Source organism: Camponotus vicinus, unplaced genomic scaffold (assembly GCF_025532165.1).
Source record: "Camponotus vicinus isolate PSW18456_S1 unplaced genomic scaffold, iyCamVici1.0 SCAF_1, whole genome shotgun sequence".
Lineage (NCBI taxonomy): Eukaryota > Metazoa > Arthropoda > Insecta > Hymenoptera > Formicidae > Camponotus > Camponotus vicinus.
The window spans coordinates 24,838,134-24,855,761 of record NW_028141945.1 but is presented as its reverse complement, the minus strand read 5'-3'; the positions used below and the strand labels follow the sequence as shown (position 1 = coordinate 24,855,761).

Below are 17,628 nucleotides of genomic sequence, written 5' to 3'. Positions count from 1 at the left end.
ATGCGCAATTAAATTATATAATTATGTTACAAAATTTCTTATTTGTCTATTTAATAAAAAGCATTATATATTTATATATGATTTAAAATAAATGGATATTATGTTTACACCTTCTTTTATCTTATCCTTTCTTCTCTTTTCTTATTAATGATCTTTATAAAATTGTATGTTACAATTATAAAACTTTCATATATATTACTTCTTTTATAATATTAATTGCATAAATGTTCAAAATCTAGTTATCTTTCTCTGTCTGAAAAATTTTCATGTGAATGTCTTTCTCCTACACCTCCTTTCCTCTTTTCATTTTTGCTTTAATTCTCATACAATGCAGAACAACTAATAAATTTTGATGTAAAGAAATATCTATCTCTTTTAAATCTTGTAGATTGAATATTATCACTAAAAGATCTAGGTCTTATCCCTCTGCCAAAACTAGAAGGAATATCAATTTTAAACTGATAAAGTCGTACAATGGCCACCGAAACATTTTTTTTACACATTTTATACTATTGCTTCAATGATATATATTTATATTGTATACTTCAAACATTTTCATAATCATTAATCTTTGACTTTAATTTAAATTTTTTTAAGTTTCTAATTTCTTTTGCAAACGTCAAACATCAAGCCATGGAAAAATAATAGCTACGATTCATGATATAAGATAGTAATTCCTTTTCTATATGAAACAATAAGTGTAATAAATAAGTGCAGCATGCACTCCGTAAAGCTATGCAATTACATAATTATATAATTATATTATTATTATTATTATTATTATTATTATTATTATTATTATTATTATTTTATCTTGTGCCGTCTTAAATTAAACAAGTTTAGAGCCTCGTGCGTCATTTTTCATGCATACATTTTGAGCTTATCTATATTTAACGTTTTAATATCTTATCACATATTAACCTTTGTGTCAAGCGGCGCGATCGCGCTTCTTTTGTTCAGTGCTTAAAAGTGCCAGCATATCAATCTGTAAATTCACAGTAACCGCTCGGTTTTTGTCGGTGCGTGTCTCTTTACTGTTACCGTTTAGTCATAGGCAAATTAAGGTGAAATTGAAGTAATATAACACTTCTACACGTGTATATTTTTTTAATATTATAAACAAGGTTGGCCACTTGCCTTTTTTCGACTCGGAATTAGACAAGCACTATCGCGCCGCTTAGCATTTTTCGATCGAGTTTCTACAAAAGTCCGTGGCACTCAAACGGTTAAATATAAATTTAATTTATTATATCAATGTTATTCTAGCTATGCATGCAAAAGAAAACGTGATTACATAGGTAAATGTATCCGTGTTAGTTATCTTTCATTACAGAAAAACAGGATGTGTTGCGCGAAAAATCGAGCGCATGGACGGACACGAATAGCGTATTACAGGAAGGTTTATAATTAATTCTGGAAAATGATTTTTCGAAACATCACTTAATCATATATGGTTGGATTCGCAAAAAATAATCTTTCACTTGGTAATAAAAAAATTTCAAAATTAAAAAAAATATATTTAGTGGTGGGGGTATTTTGAAAAATTAAAAAAATTAATTTTTTTTATTATTGTTGTAAAGTACTCTTGAGGCCATTTAACTTTTAATTTGAAAACTTTTTTCTATCTCTTATAGTTTCTGAAATATTCATCTCGAAAGAAAAAAATCGATTTTTTTCAAAGGAGTGTTTTACCCCCTAGACACGCGTATGGGCACGTATAAAAAAATATGTCCCTTATTGTCTAGAAAACAACATATTAAAAGCTCATTAAGGGGGACACTTCCATGCCTTTTCGTTAGATGGGTGACTGCTTGGAAACACCATGTACTGTTGGCAGCATCTTTTTGTTTTTTGTTAATTTAAATATAATCAATATTGATATAATTTTTTTATTCCAATCCCTATGCTAAATCATTTTCTTATAATATGATAACTATTGAATCAATAGATTGTATATACATTTCGTGAAAAATCATAATAAAATGATAATAAATAACAACATACGCGTTTGAAAATTTATAAATAACTGCGTTCAATACGTTTAAAAATTAATAAAATATGTTCTAAAAATTTAAATCTTAATCTTCAGCAATCGGAAGGCTTATTATCGTCAACGGTCATACCACGTTGTAAAATACCAGTTCTCGTCCGATCACTGAAGTTAAGCAACGTTGGGCAGGGTCAGTACTTAGATGGGTGACCGCTTGGGAACACCATGTACTGTTGGCATTATCTTTTCTTTTTGCTAATTTAAATATTATAAATATTGGTATAATTTTTTTATTCCAACCCCTATACTAAATCACTTACTTATAATATGATAACTATTGAATCAATAGATTGTACGTACATTTCGTGAAAAATGATCATAAATAACAGCATACGTAACGTTTGAAAATTTATAAACAACTGCGTTCAATACGTTTAAAAATTTATAAAATACGTTCTAAAAATTTAAAAATTATATCATGCCGGGGCCATGCCGTCGTTTTTTATGTGATGGTTTTATTACAAGGCACGGAAATGTCCTCCTCCGATTTTGATGAGCATTTAATATGTTGTTTTCTAGACAAAAATAAGGGACACGTATTTTTTTATATGTGCCCATACGCGTGTCTAGGGTAAAACACCTCTTTGAAAAAAATTGGTTTTTTTCTTCCGAGATGAATATTTCAGAAATTATAAGAGATAGAAAAAAATTTTCTAATTAAAAGGTAAAAGGCTTCAAAAGTACTTTACAACAATAACAGAAAAAAAAATTTATTTTTTTTAACTTTTTATAATAATAAATTATAATAATTTCAAAATTTTTTTTTGTTATTATTCGAACTCGCAAGTGGATGGAGGGGGGATAAGATAAAGACTACTTGCTATGACGGGAACTGAGACCTTTCGGTAATATCAGGATAGATCGAGATTTTTGATTCTCGATGGTTTCCAATGATTCCTGACGTCGAAATGATCCGGCGTCACATTACAATAATAAATTCGAATAAAATGCAATTTCACTTTTCATTTATTTATTTGAACAATTTTTACTAGACATCTAAGAATTATTAATAAATTAAAACAAAAAATGCAATAAAATAAATAAAATTTTTTAATATTATGTAATAAAATTTATTAATAAAAAAATATTAAAATTAATAAAATTAATGAGAAAATATGAAATATATGTGTGTGTATTTATATCCGAAACGTACGATACGTAGGCAACTACTTTAATAAATTATTAAAAACTATATTAAATAATTAAATTAATTAAATAAATGAATAAACATAAAATATGTAATTATAAAAATGAAAATATACTGTATAACTATAAAACATAAAATAATAAACAAAATATATAATTATAAATTTATATGTACTTACAAAATTAAGAAAACAACATATTAAAAACTCATCAAAATCGGAAGGAAACCTTTCCGTGCCTTTCCTTGTTAATGAAAAAATACTTTATTATAGTATTTTGTAAAGCTCTCGAGGGAAGCTACAAGAGTTTTTTTTTTTAAAGAGATTGTCCTGACACCCTGTATATGTATATACATATATACATATATACAGGGTGTCCCATTTTAAAAGTTCCACCCTCATAACTTTTCAGGATCAACGTTTGAAGGAAAACGACTCGCATAAAAGTTGTAGGGAACAAAGAGGGCTATCTAATAGTGACCTTGGATTCGACATTAAAGGTCATTTTTAAGGTCATTTAAAGATCAACTTCCGTTTTTTAAATGGGAACCCCTATTTTTTATTACTTATTCTTGTAGCTTATCTCGAGAGCTTTCCAAAACACTATAATAAAGTATTTCTTCATTCAGTACTTTTCGAGTTATGAGGCTTGAAATAATTTCTTAATTTTATATAAACCATAAAATATCTAGTAAAATATTCATTTTTCGATTATCTTACCTTAATACTTTTATGTACAAAATAATGAGAGGAATCAATTGGTGTAAAGAAAAAACATAGTTGTTTTCAAGAAAAAATATGTAATTTGCAATTAACAATTCCATATTTTTATATATATATATATATATAGGGGAAACCGGGGACAAAAGTAACAGTGTCATGAAAGTAACAAGCCTCCTACTAAACTACACAATATGTTGAATAATTTGTACTACATAGTCAAACGCGTATGCCTCGATTCTCTTTCTTTTCAGCTAATTGTTATTATATTGTATATATATATATATATATATATATATATATATGTGTATATATATACAGGGTGAGTCAAAAGTATGTTTTAAAAATTTGTGAGCGTGTTCCTGGATAAAAAGGAAGAACAAATGTTCATATGAACATATGGTCGCAAATGCTTTGTTGTCGAGATAATGGACATAAATCAGCAGTATCAAATAATGCTTTATTTGAACATCTCTTATAAACAACAATAACAAAATTGTAAACGTTCAAATAAAGCATTATTTGATACTGCTGATTTATGTCCATTATCTCGACAACAAAGCATTTGCGACCATATGTTCATATGAACATTTGTTCTTCCTTTTTATCCAGGAACACGCTCACAAATTTTTAAAACATACTTTTGACTCACCCTGTATATATATATATATATATATATGTATATATATATATATACAGGGTGAATTTTAATGGTTGTGTCAATCTTTTTATCATGCGGGAGATTACCGATCGCAATTTTAATAAATTGATCGATACATAGATGTCAGTTAATTGGATCTACCGTATCGAAGGCCGAAATATAATGTGTACAATTAAAGTAAGTGAAAAGCTGAAATTATATAGTATGGATATATTATTATTGTTAAAGCTACGCACTTATTATTATTATTATTATTATTATTATTATTATTATTATTATTAAATATAAATATTATTATATTTATTATTATTATTATTATTATTATTATTAAAGCTACGTATACATATTTAATATATTAAAGCAGTAAGAATACATATTTAAAAATTCAGTTCAAATTTAACACTTTAACGTTTTATGTAAAACTTTATTTCAAATTCCGCATTTATTTTTATGATAAAAATTTTTATTATTGTTATACGCTAAAGGTATGTAGTATTTCTGCCGTCTTGAAATAAAATCACACAATTGTTCCACAAGAAATACATTCTTATGAAACAATTGCGTAATTTTATTTTAAGAAGGAAGAAAATTTTTTGCTGCATATTTTTAGCATATAAAACAATAAAAATTTATCATAAAAATAAATGCGGAATTTGAAATAAAGTTTTACATAAAACGTTAAAGTGTTAAATTTGAATTGAATTTTTAAATATGTATTTCTTCCGCTTTAATATACCGAATATGTATAATAATAAATCCCTAATTTAATCACAGTAAAATAATAATAATAATAATAATAAATATAATAACATATATATTTAATAATAATAATAATAAATGCGTAGCTTTAATAATAATAATAAATCCACACTACATAATTTCAGCTTTTAACTTGCTTTAATTGTACACATTATATTTCGGCCTTCGTTACGGTCAATTCAATTAACTGACATCTATGTATCAATCAATTTATTAAAATTGTGATCGGTAATCTCCCGTATGATAAAAAGATTGACACAACCATTAAAATTCACCCTGTATATATATATATATATATATATATATATATATATATATATATATATATACATACATATGTATATACAATATATATATATATACATATATCCGGTCTACCAAAGCTGTAACAGATTTTGCTAAGTGCCTGTTACAAATTATTATATACATATGCATATATATATACAGGGTGTCCCAAAACTAACGCTTGATATTTTAAAGGCAGATTCTCTGGCCAATTTAAAAACGATTTTTCCTCAGCGTAAATATCGAGAAAGATCATTATTTTTTGCATATTCCCAATTTTTGTCATCATGTATCTTTCTAACTAAGCCTTAAATTAAAATTCTATTAAAGTAAACTCTACCTAAAATTAACTAAAGAATGTGACTTTATTAATATTTTATTCCCATAAGCCTTAGTTTGCGAAAAACCCTTTATTTCCAATCGTTTATAACTCGAAAACTATTAGTGCCGCGACATTTTCGCTGAGGAAAAATCGTTTTTAAATTGGCCAGAGAATCTTCCTTTAAAATATCAAGTGTTAGTTTCGGGACACCCTGTATATATATATATATATATATATATATATCATATTATATATCATATTACATTCATTGCTGATTTAAATTTGAATTACTCTTCAAGCACTTTATTAGTAATTATATATATATATATATATATATTATAGCATGCGCAATAATAAAAATGCTATAAGTCATATGATGTAATGTGATTTATGTATAAGTCTTTCAGAACTAATCTACTACATTTTTTACTTTTAGTATATTAATCTCTCTCGTGTGCTCTGATATTAAAATTAAAAGATTTATAAAAAAGCAGTTGATTAATTTCGTTTCTAAATTTCTCCCACACATACACACACATTATAATTTATATATATCGTTATAGTCTGAGAGACTATAGTATTCTTTCAATATTAACATTATTTTTATTCAAATAGAGACGCGATAGAACGTTCGCGAACCGCGTAAAACGTTTTTTCAGCGAATCACGCGCGTACACTTCGGAAATACGAAAGTATAAACGAAAGGTTTCGATTTTGAATCGCCTGCACTAAGGTTCGATCGGCACGAAAAGTCACTGTGACCATATATGATCATGTCGCTAAGCATTCTTCACTAAAAATTTAGCCAAAACGAAGTAATAAAAGCCATCCATTGCGAGCGAGTGGCCGGCAGTCGCTAATTAATTTTGCACTTATTAAAGTCAATCGCTAAAGGTTTTTTGGAAATAATTGGAAATAATTTAGAATCAATCATGCATGCTGGAAAAGAAAATAATTTACTTCACGCATAAATTACTTCACACTATGTATATAATAAAGAGTATATATATTATACTCGATAATATAAAAACAAACTACAAGAATCTATAATAAAAATACTATACTACAATCCTCCACTGACGAACTCCGACGATTTGTGAATCCTCAAAGTCCTCACGGCACCTCATATGTCATATCTCACATGGCACAACAACGTTCTTCCATTGACTTCCATTGATCCTTCTTTAGATTTGAATCGTAATATCAGTAAAGTTTTCCTTACCTGAGACTAAGACAATTATTTAATATTGTACATAACACATCAAAATTTATTATATAAATTATTTCAATGTTTTTGTTATTCTTTTTTTGAATTTTATAATACACATAGTATATATAAAATAACGATTAAAAAATTAATTAAAAGTAGGCAAGTAGGAATCAGTAAGTTGAACATGAATATTATGTTTGCTAAAATCATATTATATACTAGGAAGGAGAAATTCTGCTTCTTATACGCTGGATGGAATATTTGTATTCGAAATATTTACTTCTAAGTGCAATGTTTGAAAATTAACATCCTTAGGTGATTCTACATTATGAAAACTTATCATCGGTATGACAAACTTTGTATGCGCGAAGAAGATTGTCGATGCTACTTAACACTTTAACTAGGGGTATATATTCGTAAGATAAATAAATGAAATGAATTATTAATGAATAAAATAAATAATTGTAGACTCGAGATAACACAACGTAAGAAAAAACTAATGGAACTAATGGAATTGTCAATAAGCAATCCCCGCACCACAGCATATCTTAAAGTTTCTTATTGACGATAGCTTATTGACGATTGTTTCATAAAATGTCGTCAGCCATTGACAACTGCCATAGTTAAAAGGTTAACTGTCCATTTGATATTAATACTGTGTTGTTTCAATGCAACGAAAATTAAACTAAATTTTAAATATTATCTCGAAAATAATATAGTTCTAAGAAGTAACATAGAAGAGATGATTTATTGAATATAGTAGATGTTATCTAGCTGATATAAATAATTTATTACTAAGGGATAAATTGTAGACGGATTAATACGAGAATGTTTGTTCTTTGCAATATTTCATTAGACATTCGACATGTGCATTTTTGTATCTTATAATTATGTAAGATCTGCGCTTTAATGTAGTATTAATTATTCTGTAAATTCATAAATGTTAACATATACAATTGTAATTTTCTTTTCAAGCCTTTTTTATATTATGTTTTAAAGCTTGTTTCTATTTCAAATTATACATATAAATTTTTGTATATACATATATCATTGCTGTACGTACATATATCATTGCTAAGGAGAATAAGTTTTTATAAAATATTTTATTTTATAAAATACATTTATTATTATGTATTTAAAAAGAGGCCATTATTTAAATACTCGTTTAAATTATTAAAAATATTCTTATGCAGAATGTCTCTTTAATAATTATAAAAATAAAAATGTGTTATATATCATTTGATATATGAATGGAGTGAATAAATTACAAAAGAAGAAGGAACCAAAGCCTCACAAAATTACTTTCAATTGTATTTCACGTAATTAAAGCGTTTATCAAAATTTTTTTGAAATAAAGTAATTGATTTATAGCGAAAGAAAGAGAAAATTTGATTGAATGTACTAATGTACACTGGTGCATATTAAAGACTGTGTCGTATACAAAAAAATTACAATATAATTAAAATAATAAAGTAATTAATACTATACGTTGCTATATTATATTATAAAGTTATATAAGTTATTGTATTATTAAGATTATTTACAAATAACGATAATAATAACTCGTACAATTAATTAATTTACTTATTTTAATTATTTATACTACTGTGTAAATTTATACTTATTTATGCTAGTATTTACGCTAGTATTTACTTCATTATGTATCAGTTGACTCAAATTGCATCATATGAATGTCACGTAAATCATTTTTTTTTAATCCATTATTATTTTTCTTAGAATATCTTTTTATATAGTAAACGTGCCAAAAAGTGTCTTGTACAAAAGAGAAAATTACGTAGAAATAAATTAATGTAAGAAGTTTAATAATTTATTAAACAGTATAATTATTTATATTTATATACATATAGAACTATTTTTATAATATATATAACATTTTGTCAAACAATTTCTAAAGATTTTAATTGTTTTTAAAGTAGTGCTGAGTATCTCCGCGGAGAAAAATAAATTAAGAGGCAGCTAATAAGTTAGTAATAAGACGTCATGGTAACGCATGATCAGATTGATCATTCGAAGTCAGTTATTATTGTGATCGCTAGCTGAAAGACGCTACCGCGTCTTACTTATCGCTTGCTTCAAACATCATATGAATATCACAGAAAACGTGTAATTGTGTATGAATAGTGGATTTTAAAAAGTATACGTAGCACATACGAACGAATTTTACAAAAATTACATTTTTAATAAAACGATATAGCAAAGATATAGCAAAGATCTAAGTAAATTCGATTACACTGTGCGTGTGAGTATGGACAAAAATGTTACAAGATTGGTAATTCTATAATTTCTTTGATCATAATTTGATTGCGATTATCTTTTTATCGACTGTTTTTCTACTATAATATTAAAAGAAATTTAAGAGGAAAGCTGATAATAATTATATTCCTGTGTTCGCGATACAATCAAATGAATATGTATCATTTCTCACTGTCATTTATTTTCCTAAAAAGAAGAAAGACACTATTTACTTAATAAAAGTTCCCTAATTTAATCCTAAGATGTATATTATATATTGACCCCTTATAAAAAGAAATTAAAAACATAATATTAGAAGACAATAACGTGCAATTCGTTAAAACTGAGTTTATAAAAAATACTTATATATATATATATATATATATATATATATATAAATTACAAAAATTAATAAATATAAGACTCGAAATATAAAATTAAACAAAACAGTTATAATGGCAATACGAGTCTAGTGTCGATGTTATAACACATTTATTTATAATACAATCAAATAAATATTGATATTAAAGTATACAAAGAGAGGATAGCGAACGTTTCGACCCTATTTTTGGGTCATCTTCAGCGCGAAAGTATATAATAAAAGATAATATAATGAAAAAATATAATAACAAAGTGTTTTATATCGGAGTCTGTTACAAAGGGTGCTGTCTAAAGCGATAATAAATGTCTCGGTATCTCATTATCTTGACGATGCCTATGTAAAAACAAAGGACAAAAGTAAAATAAGTTAAATAAATAATGTAATTAATATGAACAAAAAAAGAAAAAATACTAAATTAAACATGAAATTATGAGATTGAAATGTTAATTTATTAAAAATGATCTAAATATAAACTGAACATAAAGTCAAAGAAATAAATAAATAAGTTATAAATAAGTTAAATAAATAATATGACTAATATGAACATAGAAAGAAAAAAGTACTAAGAATTACATGAAAATTACGAGATTGAAATTATTTTAATGTCAATTTATTAAAAATGATCTAAATAAACTGAACATATAGTCAAGAAATAAAAATTAAAAGGTTAAAAAGATAAGAAGTTAAAACTACGGAAATAAGACTTACTTCCAGGCATCGAAGATAATGACGCGCCGAGGAGATGAATAGAGACAACTTAACATCTCCGAAGACAAAGATCGACTCGTCTTTAATGGATAAATGTGACTTATATATAAACGGTAAAGAGAGTCAAATAATGTATAAATGTACGCATACGCAAAGTCGCAGACCTATTTGTTATGATAAAAACTGTGTTAAATTTTTGGCAAGTTGTTGACAATATTTAAATAAATTTCTGGTAAACGTTCAGTATCCGTTTGCAAATTGAGACCATTTTTTTGCCTCTTGATATATAGCATTTCGGAGATCAATCTTTTACTCAAATATGGTTCTCGATCCAAAACCTGAACGCCATCCCAATCAAAAGTATGATCAAAACCAACCCTGTGATTCGTGATGACTGATTGAGAATTAGTGTTATGTCTAATGTGGCTGCGATGTTCGTTGATTCTGGTATGCAGTTGTCTGCAAGTTTGTCCAATGTAGGACGCATCGCAATCCAACAATAAAATTAACTTTTTAGATGTGACTTTAATTTCCGACAATAATTTTATAATTTTTGACTGGTACCGTAAAGATACCTTTTCCGGTAGATACCTACACTTCTTATCTCAACATCCTCTCTGCCAAAAAAGAGGCACAGTAATTGGTTTAATAGACAAGGTTTTCCGCTTGTCTCACCCTGTTTTCCATTATAAGAATATTAAATTGGCTATCAACATCCTTTTAAGCAATGGATACCCTTTAAATTTTATTTTCCACACATGTGTCCGCCTTAAGAAACACCTTTTCAAACCAAATTCCTTAGTGAATAATACCCAGGTCATAAACACAAATGATCACATTACTTATTTCACGATACCATACGTTCCTTCAATCTCCGGGCGTTTTAAACATATCGTTAAGGATTTGGATGTTCGACTCTCATATTACAGTATCAATAAAATGAAAAACTTCATCAGGGCTCATAAGGATCCTCTTCCTACTTCCAATTCTTTGAACGTCATATACAAATTGAACTGCATGGATTGCGATGCGTCCTACATTGGACAAACTTGCAGACAACTGCATACCAGAATCAACGAACATCGCAGCCACATTAGACATAACACTAATTCTCAATCAGTCATCACGAATCACAGGGTTGGTTTTGATCATACTTTTGATTGGGATGGCGTTCAGGTTTTGGATCGAGAACCATATTTGAGTAAAAGATTGATCTCCGAAATGCTATATATCAAGAGGCAAAAAAATGGTCTCAATTTGCAAACGGATACTGAACGTTTACCAGAAATTTATTTAAATATTGTCAACAACTTGCCAAAAATTTAACACAGTTTTTATCATAACAAATAGGTCTGCGACTTTGCGTATGCGTACATTTATACATTATTTGACTCTCTTTACCGTTTATATATAAGTCACATTTATCCGTTAAAGACGAGTCGATCTTTGTCTTCGGAGATGTTAAGTTGTCTCTATTCATCTCCTCGGCGCGTCATTATCTTCGATGCCTGGAAGTAAGTCTTATTTCCGTAGTTTTAACTTCTTATCTTTTTAACCTTTTAATTTTTATTTCTTGACTATATGTTCAGTTTATTTAGATCATTTTTAATAAATTGACATTAAAATAATTTCAATCTCGTAATTTTCATGTAATTCTTAGTACTTTTTTCTTTCTATGTTCATATTAGTCATATTATTTATTTAACTTATTTATAACTTATTTATTTATTTCTTTGACTTTATGTTCAGTTTATATTTAGATCATTTTTAATAAATTAACATTTCAATCTCATAATTTCATGTTTAATTTAGTACTTTTTCTTTCTTTGTTCATATTAATTACATTATTTATTTAACTTATTTTACTTTTGTCCTTTGTTTTTACATAGGCATCGTCAAGATAATGAGATACCGAGACATTTATTATCGCTTTAGACAGCACCCTTTGTAACAGACTCCGATATAAAACACTTTGTTATTATATTTTTTCATTATATTATCTTTTATTATATACTTTCGCGCTGAAGATGACCCAAAAATAGGGTCGAAACGTTCGCTATCCTCTCTTTGTATACTTTAATATCAATATTTATTTGATTGTATTATAAATAAATGTGTTATAACATCGACACTAGACTCGTATTGCCATTATAACTGTTTTGTTTAATTATATATATATATATATATATATATATATAGACACATATACATATATATGAAATAACCAGAATTTATCGAAAATATATGTATATATATAAATTAATATCAACTCGATTAGCAGAATGAATTATTAGTAGGGTGAGAAAAACAACTAATTGGAGAAGGAAACTGATTGAGTGCAAACATTTACGAAAAAAGCAGATTATGTTTGGAACAATATTATGCGTTTTATTGAAAAGCTTAGTACTGACAAAGGGAACTATCACGTTAATGCCAAAGGATTATACCACTCCAAACAGCCTCCAGGAAGATAGCGTTTCCATGTATCCGGATTTAAATTTCACACAAGTAAGAGATATTTTTCGTTTGATTAAGAAACAATTGAATGTCATTGCCTTAATAGTGTAACTAAAAATGTATAGTGTAAAAATGTACAATAATAAATTATATACACTATATATATGATGATAAAAAATAAAACTATTCAACATAAAAATAGGATGTATAAGGAAATTTTATATATAATAATAAATTTTATTTTATATATAATAATAATAAAAGAAAATTTTATTCAATGTAAACAAAAGATATATAAAGCTTGGAAATTTTGTTTATGAAAAGATGTTATATAATATGATATAATAAGTTCAATTAAATCGGTAAATTAAAACTTGATTGTATTATTTTTGTCCCTTACTCTCCCTTTCTCTCCCTGAGAGAGAGAGAGAGAGAAGGATATATATACTATTATTATTTCTAAAAATAACAATTTTTAAAATTAATGAAGCATTCTATCTACTTTCCCCTACATATATATATATATATATATATGATGACACTTGAACAGATTTTTTATGTTATTTTTCTTCAATTACTAAAATTTCTTAATTTTTTTAGGTATTTATAACATTTATTGATACATAGTATAAGATTTACACTAATTTAGATTTCATTTTATGAAATTAATTTAGAAAGTTAGCGTCATTTCTTTGTATTAAGGATAATTATATAACGGAATAAAACTACTAAATATCGAGACAGAGAGTCGAGAGTCGATCTGTCTAATGAAACTTTAAATTAACTGTAATGTTAATATTTTAATAGACAATATATGCAACAGCAATCGCTACACCCTAGAATTTATACTAATTTTCATTGTACATATGTTCATTTATATATAATTATGTGTACATATTCTTATTGAGACTTATTGTCGGTTTATACTATCATGTTTTTCAGGATTTGTTTCCATTAAAAATATAATGATAACCTAGAAAAAATTTGACAAGATTTTAGATAAATAAATTTGCATAATCTCTATGAAAAATATTTAACTGTAAAGAAACAATATTTTTAACATTTTTATTCTTGAAGTACAAATTAAAACTTTAATGATATTGGACAAATTTTTAAAAAGAAATTTGAGTTAGGGTAAAATTGGAGAAGAGTTAATTAACCTGTCGTGAAAGAATCAAATCGTTAGGCAAAATTGTTTCAACAAGTGGGAAAAGCTGTACATTCATTTGCATTATTTGCTAAATATTGCAGTTATAAATCCTTATTGACTCTTATTAACCTTTTATTACATGACTTTCCTTTTGATATATGAATCATGTTTGATATACAAGATGTCTTAAAGAAGAATAAAAAATAGATTCTACACAAATAAAACTACATCGTATTTCACATATTATCAATTAAGAGTGGTATATATCAAACGGATATTATTAACCAAACAAGAAACGAATGATAGTTTTTTGTTTCATAATTTATATAATTTATCATTAAAAACACAGAAATAACTGCGTTTCTGCTCCAACGGTACTGATTAAAATCTTTTCGTATGTTATACTTTGTTAAGGATATTTCACCGTCCGGGAAAAGTAATCATCATATATTAAATTTCAAACCTGATCAAAGTCATTCCGATAGTATGACTGTGAGAAATGAGCGAGAAGTCGATGAAGTTACACTTGCAAATATTTCTATAATTCCAGAATCTATTGGTAAGTTGCAAAAAATGCATGAAACATTAATAAAAAAATAATTATGTTAATATGTACGATCTTGAAATCTCTAGAACGCAGTTTGAACAAGCCAACATCTCTCAGAGCATTTGTACAATTCGACAGTCAATTCACAAAAAAAGTAAACGACATTTTTGCGACATTGAGGTAAAGAATCTAAATTTTCAGTTTATATTCTCTCATTTTTTTCTTCTTTTCTTAAATTCAACGACATAACTATATCAAAATGTTAATTCTATTATGATTTTACTAAATATAAAAAGACTGAAATGTTATTCTTTTACAGATGGAACCAACCTAACTTTACCGATGAAATAATACAAGGGTACACAGTGCAATGTTTTTCCATCGAGGACTTAAAAGAGATTCAAATCTGCGACGATAAAAATATCACAACTACAAAATTGGAGCACACGGTGCACAATCTTAAATCTAATACGACATATTATTTCCGAGTACGTGCACATACTGAAGTTATTGCTGGTCCTTACTCGGATTTAATCGATGTATCGACTACGCATGAAAATCCAATACCTAAATTATTATTAGTAACGAATGCTGGCATCCACATATTGGACTTAGATTCAAAGACTATTAATAATCTCGTTGAACAATCGGACATAGGAAATGTCGTTTACTGTGCACAAGAACATAGAATTTATTGGATACACGGAAATAATAATCTAATGACATTGGAGATTACTGAAAATAATATCACAAAAATAGCTAGCTTTGATCATAAGCTATATGATCTCTGCCTTGACTGGGTAGCAAGAAATCTATATATAGCCTATCAGGATAGAGACTACTCTTTCATTGTAAAGTTCGACTTAACAATGTGGGAAAATGGCATAATTAAATTTGATGAGATTTTCCAAGCAAAAACTACTTTTGACTATTTAATTGTATCACCGTCTATGGGGTACGTTTACTACCGTTCACCTGAAAAAATAATTTTCCATTAAAGATTTATGCAAATTTGTAATTTTTTTATAATTTTACGTGGTTTTATAATTAAGATCATAAGTAAAAAAAAATAATAAGTTATTATATAATTATAAGAATTTTGAATTTCTACTACACATAAGTTTCTTTTATTGTTAAATTAATTTTTTATAATATGTAAAATAATTATATATTTTTTTAGACTTTTATATTACAACTCACTTAATAAAATGGATGGACAATTTGATAATATAATACAATGTGATCTTGATGGAAAAAACTCGCAAATTATTCAGATAAATTCATCCAATATGTGCTCCTGCCAATCTCATAAGGATTCATTTTATTCATTTAGTTACATACAAGTTGATGATATGAATAATGAGAAGCCGTTAATTTACTGGGTAAAGAAAGATTACATAATTGTGACAGACATTAACGTTTGTATGTGCAATATGATTTTACACAACAAAGACATGAATGACACAGTGGAATTCAATTTTGTAAAGATTGACAAAAGAAACATTTATATTTTTATACGGAATTACATGGTTACGGTCGATATTTCTATAAATTACTTTTACGTTTTGGAAAAGAAATATGCACTTTTCGATAGCGTAAACGCATTCAAATACGTTCAAAAAGTAATAATAACTCCAAAAGATAGAACTCTTTGGATTCATAAATTTCACGCTTTTGATAAATCTTTACAACCGTACCCTCCAATGAGATGTCTGATACCTGACGAAAAAATTTACAATTTTGAGAATGTGACTGCAACGACAAACAGCATCATTGTAAATCTTCCGGAGCCGGTTGTAAAGAGTGGATGCAAAAAATATAATTTACCAATTATTATATATACTATCTCCGTAAGTTGTTTAGACAACAATCTCAACAAATCTGAAAAATTCAATGTGCAGACGGTCGAGCGATATTACGAGATTCAGAACTTAACACCATTTACAGAGTACAAGTTGAAGTTTACTTTAAGCAATTTTTACTTTGATCAATTATCAATAAATCCATTCGATTCGAATGTGATACCAATAAAAACTAATTCGGGCAAGCTTAATGCACCAGAAAACATAAGTGTTCTAGCTTTGACGCCTACTATAGCAGTAGTTCATTGGATGCCACCCAAGAAGGTGAACTGCGTGGCCGTGACCTACGAACTGCATTGGAAGTCAGTTATATTAGTGAACGGCACGCAACAAAAGGGCAAACAATTTATCAATGTGTCGAAACGTATGGCAGACGGCAGATTTTTCACAAAGATTAACTTGTCGCTACCAGTACAAGATTACTTGATATACGTGCGTGTGTATCCAATTAATTTCAGCGATTTGTACAATGAGAGTTTAAGCAATATTGTTCACATATACTCAGATCCAAACAATATTACTTTGAGCGGGGTTAACATAAATAGTATGGACATTTCATGGATCCCAAACATTAATCTGACGATCCCTCCTACACTAGAATACAAAGATATTGCAGCAGAAAAGTGGCTAACAATGAATTATATTAAAATGAATTATAACAAAGAAATAATATACCATATCGGAAATTTAAAATCCGGAACTTTATACAAGCTTCGCTTAATATTAAGATATCCCGAATATGATGAAAATTTTACATGGCCGGCTGATGAAAGATTTATTTTTTCAACACTTGGTAAGCAAATAAAGATATCCATACAGCACAAAAAGTTGCAGACATATCGAAGAACAATTTCATTGAAACATTGCAATATTTCAAAACAATTCCGAAACTCTACTGAGTCATTGTTTTAAAGTTGTGACAAAGTTAAGATATCCGCTTCGTCTAATATTGCAATGAAATATTATAGCAACATTGCAGTGTAATATATTTGAAAGAACGCAATGTTATGGCAGCCATCTAATAATATTACATGTAGAGTATTTTTGTTTCCGACAGATAAATATCACAGAAGCATATGGAAGCATATAATTAAAAAGCTTGATATGAAAACAGTTT

At 27.3% G+C, this 17,628-nt stretch overlaps 1 protein-coding gene and 1 non-coding gene across 2 annotated transcripts in view; both read left to right on the top strand.

The window, feature by feature from the left end:
• Nucleotides 1-1,019: 1,019 nt before the first annotated feature.
• LOC145959838 (proto-oncogene tyrosine-protein kinase ROS-like) overlaps nt 1,020-17,628 on the top strand; it is a 41,973-nt gene continuing 25,364 nt past the window's right edge. The window contains exons 1-6 of the mRNA XM_083079031.1: nt 1,020-1,064; nt 12,777-13,003; nt 14,517-14,661; nt 14,736-14,829; nt 14,969-15,604; nt 15,830-17,304. Coding sequence (XP_082935157.1) covers nt 12,860-13,003; nt 14,517-14,661; nt 14,736-14,829; nt 14,969-15,604; nt 15,830-17,304 — 2,494 coding nt within the window. The 5' untranslated portion in view covers nt 1,020-1,064; nt 12,777-12,859. The remainder of the gene's footprint in view (nt 1,065-12,776; nt 13,004-14,516; nt 14,662-14,735; nt 14,830-14,968; nt 15,605-15,829; nt 17,305-17,628) is intronic.
• LOC145959909 (5S ribosomal RNA) lies at nt 2,110-2,229 on the top strand. Its single transcript, XR_014435226.1, has one exon. It is a non-coding gene; the product is annotated as a 5S ribosomal RNA (ribosomal RNA).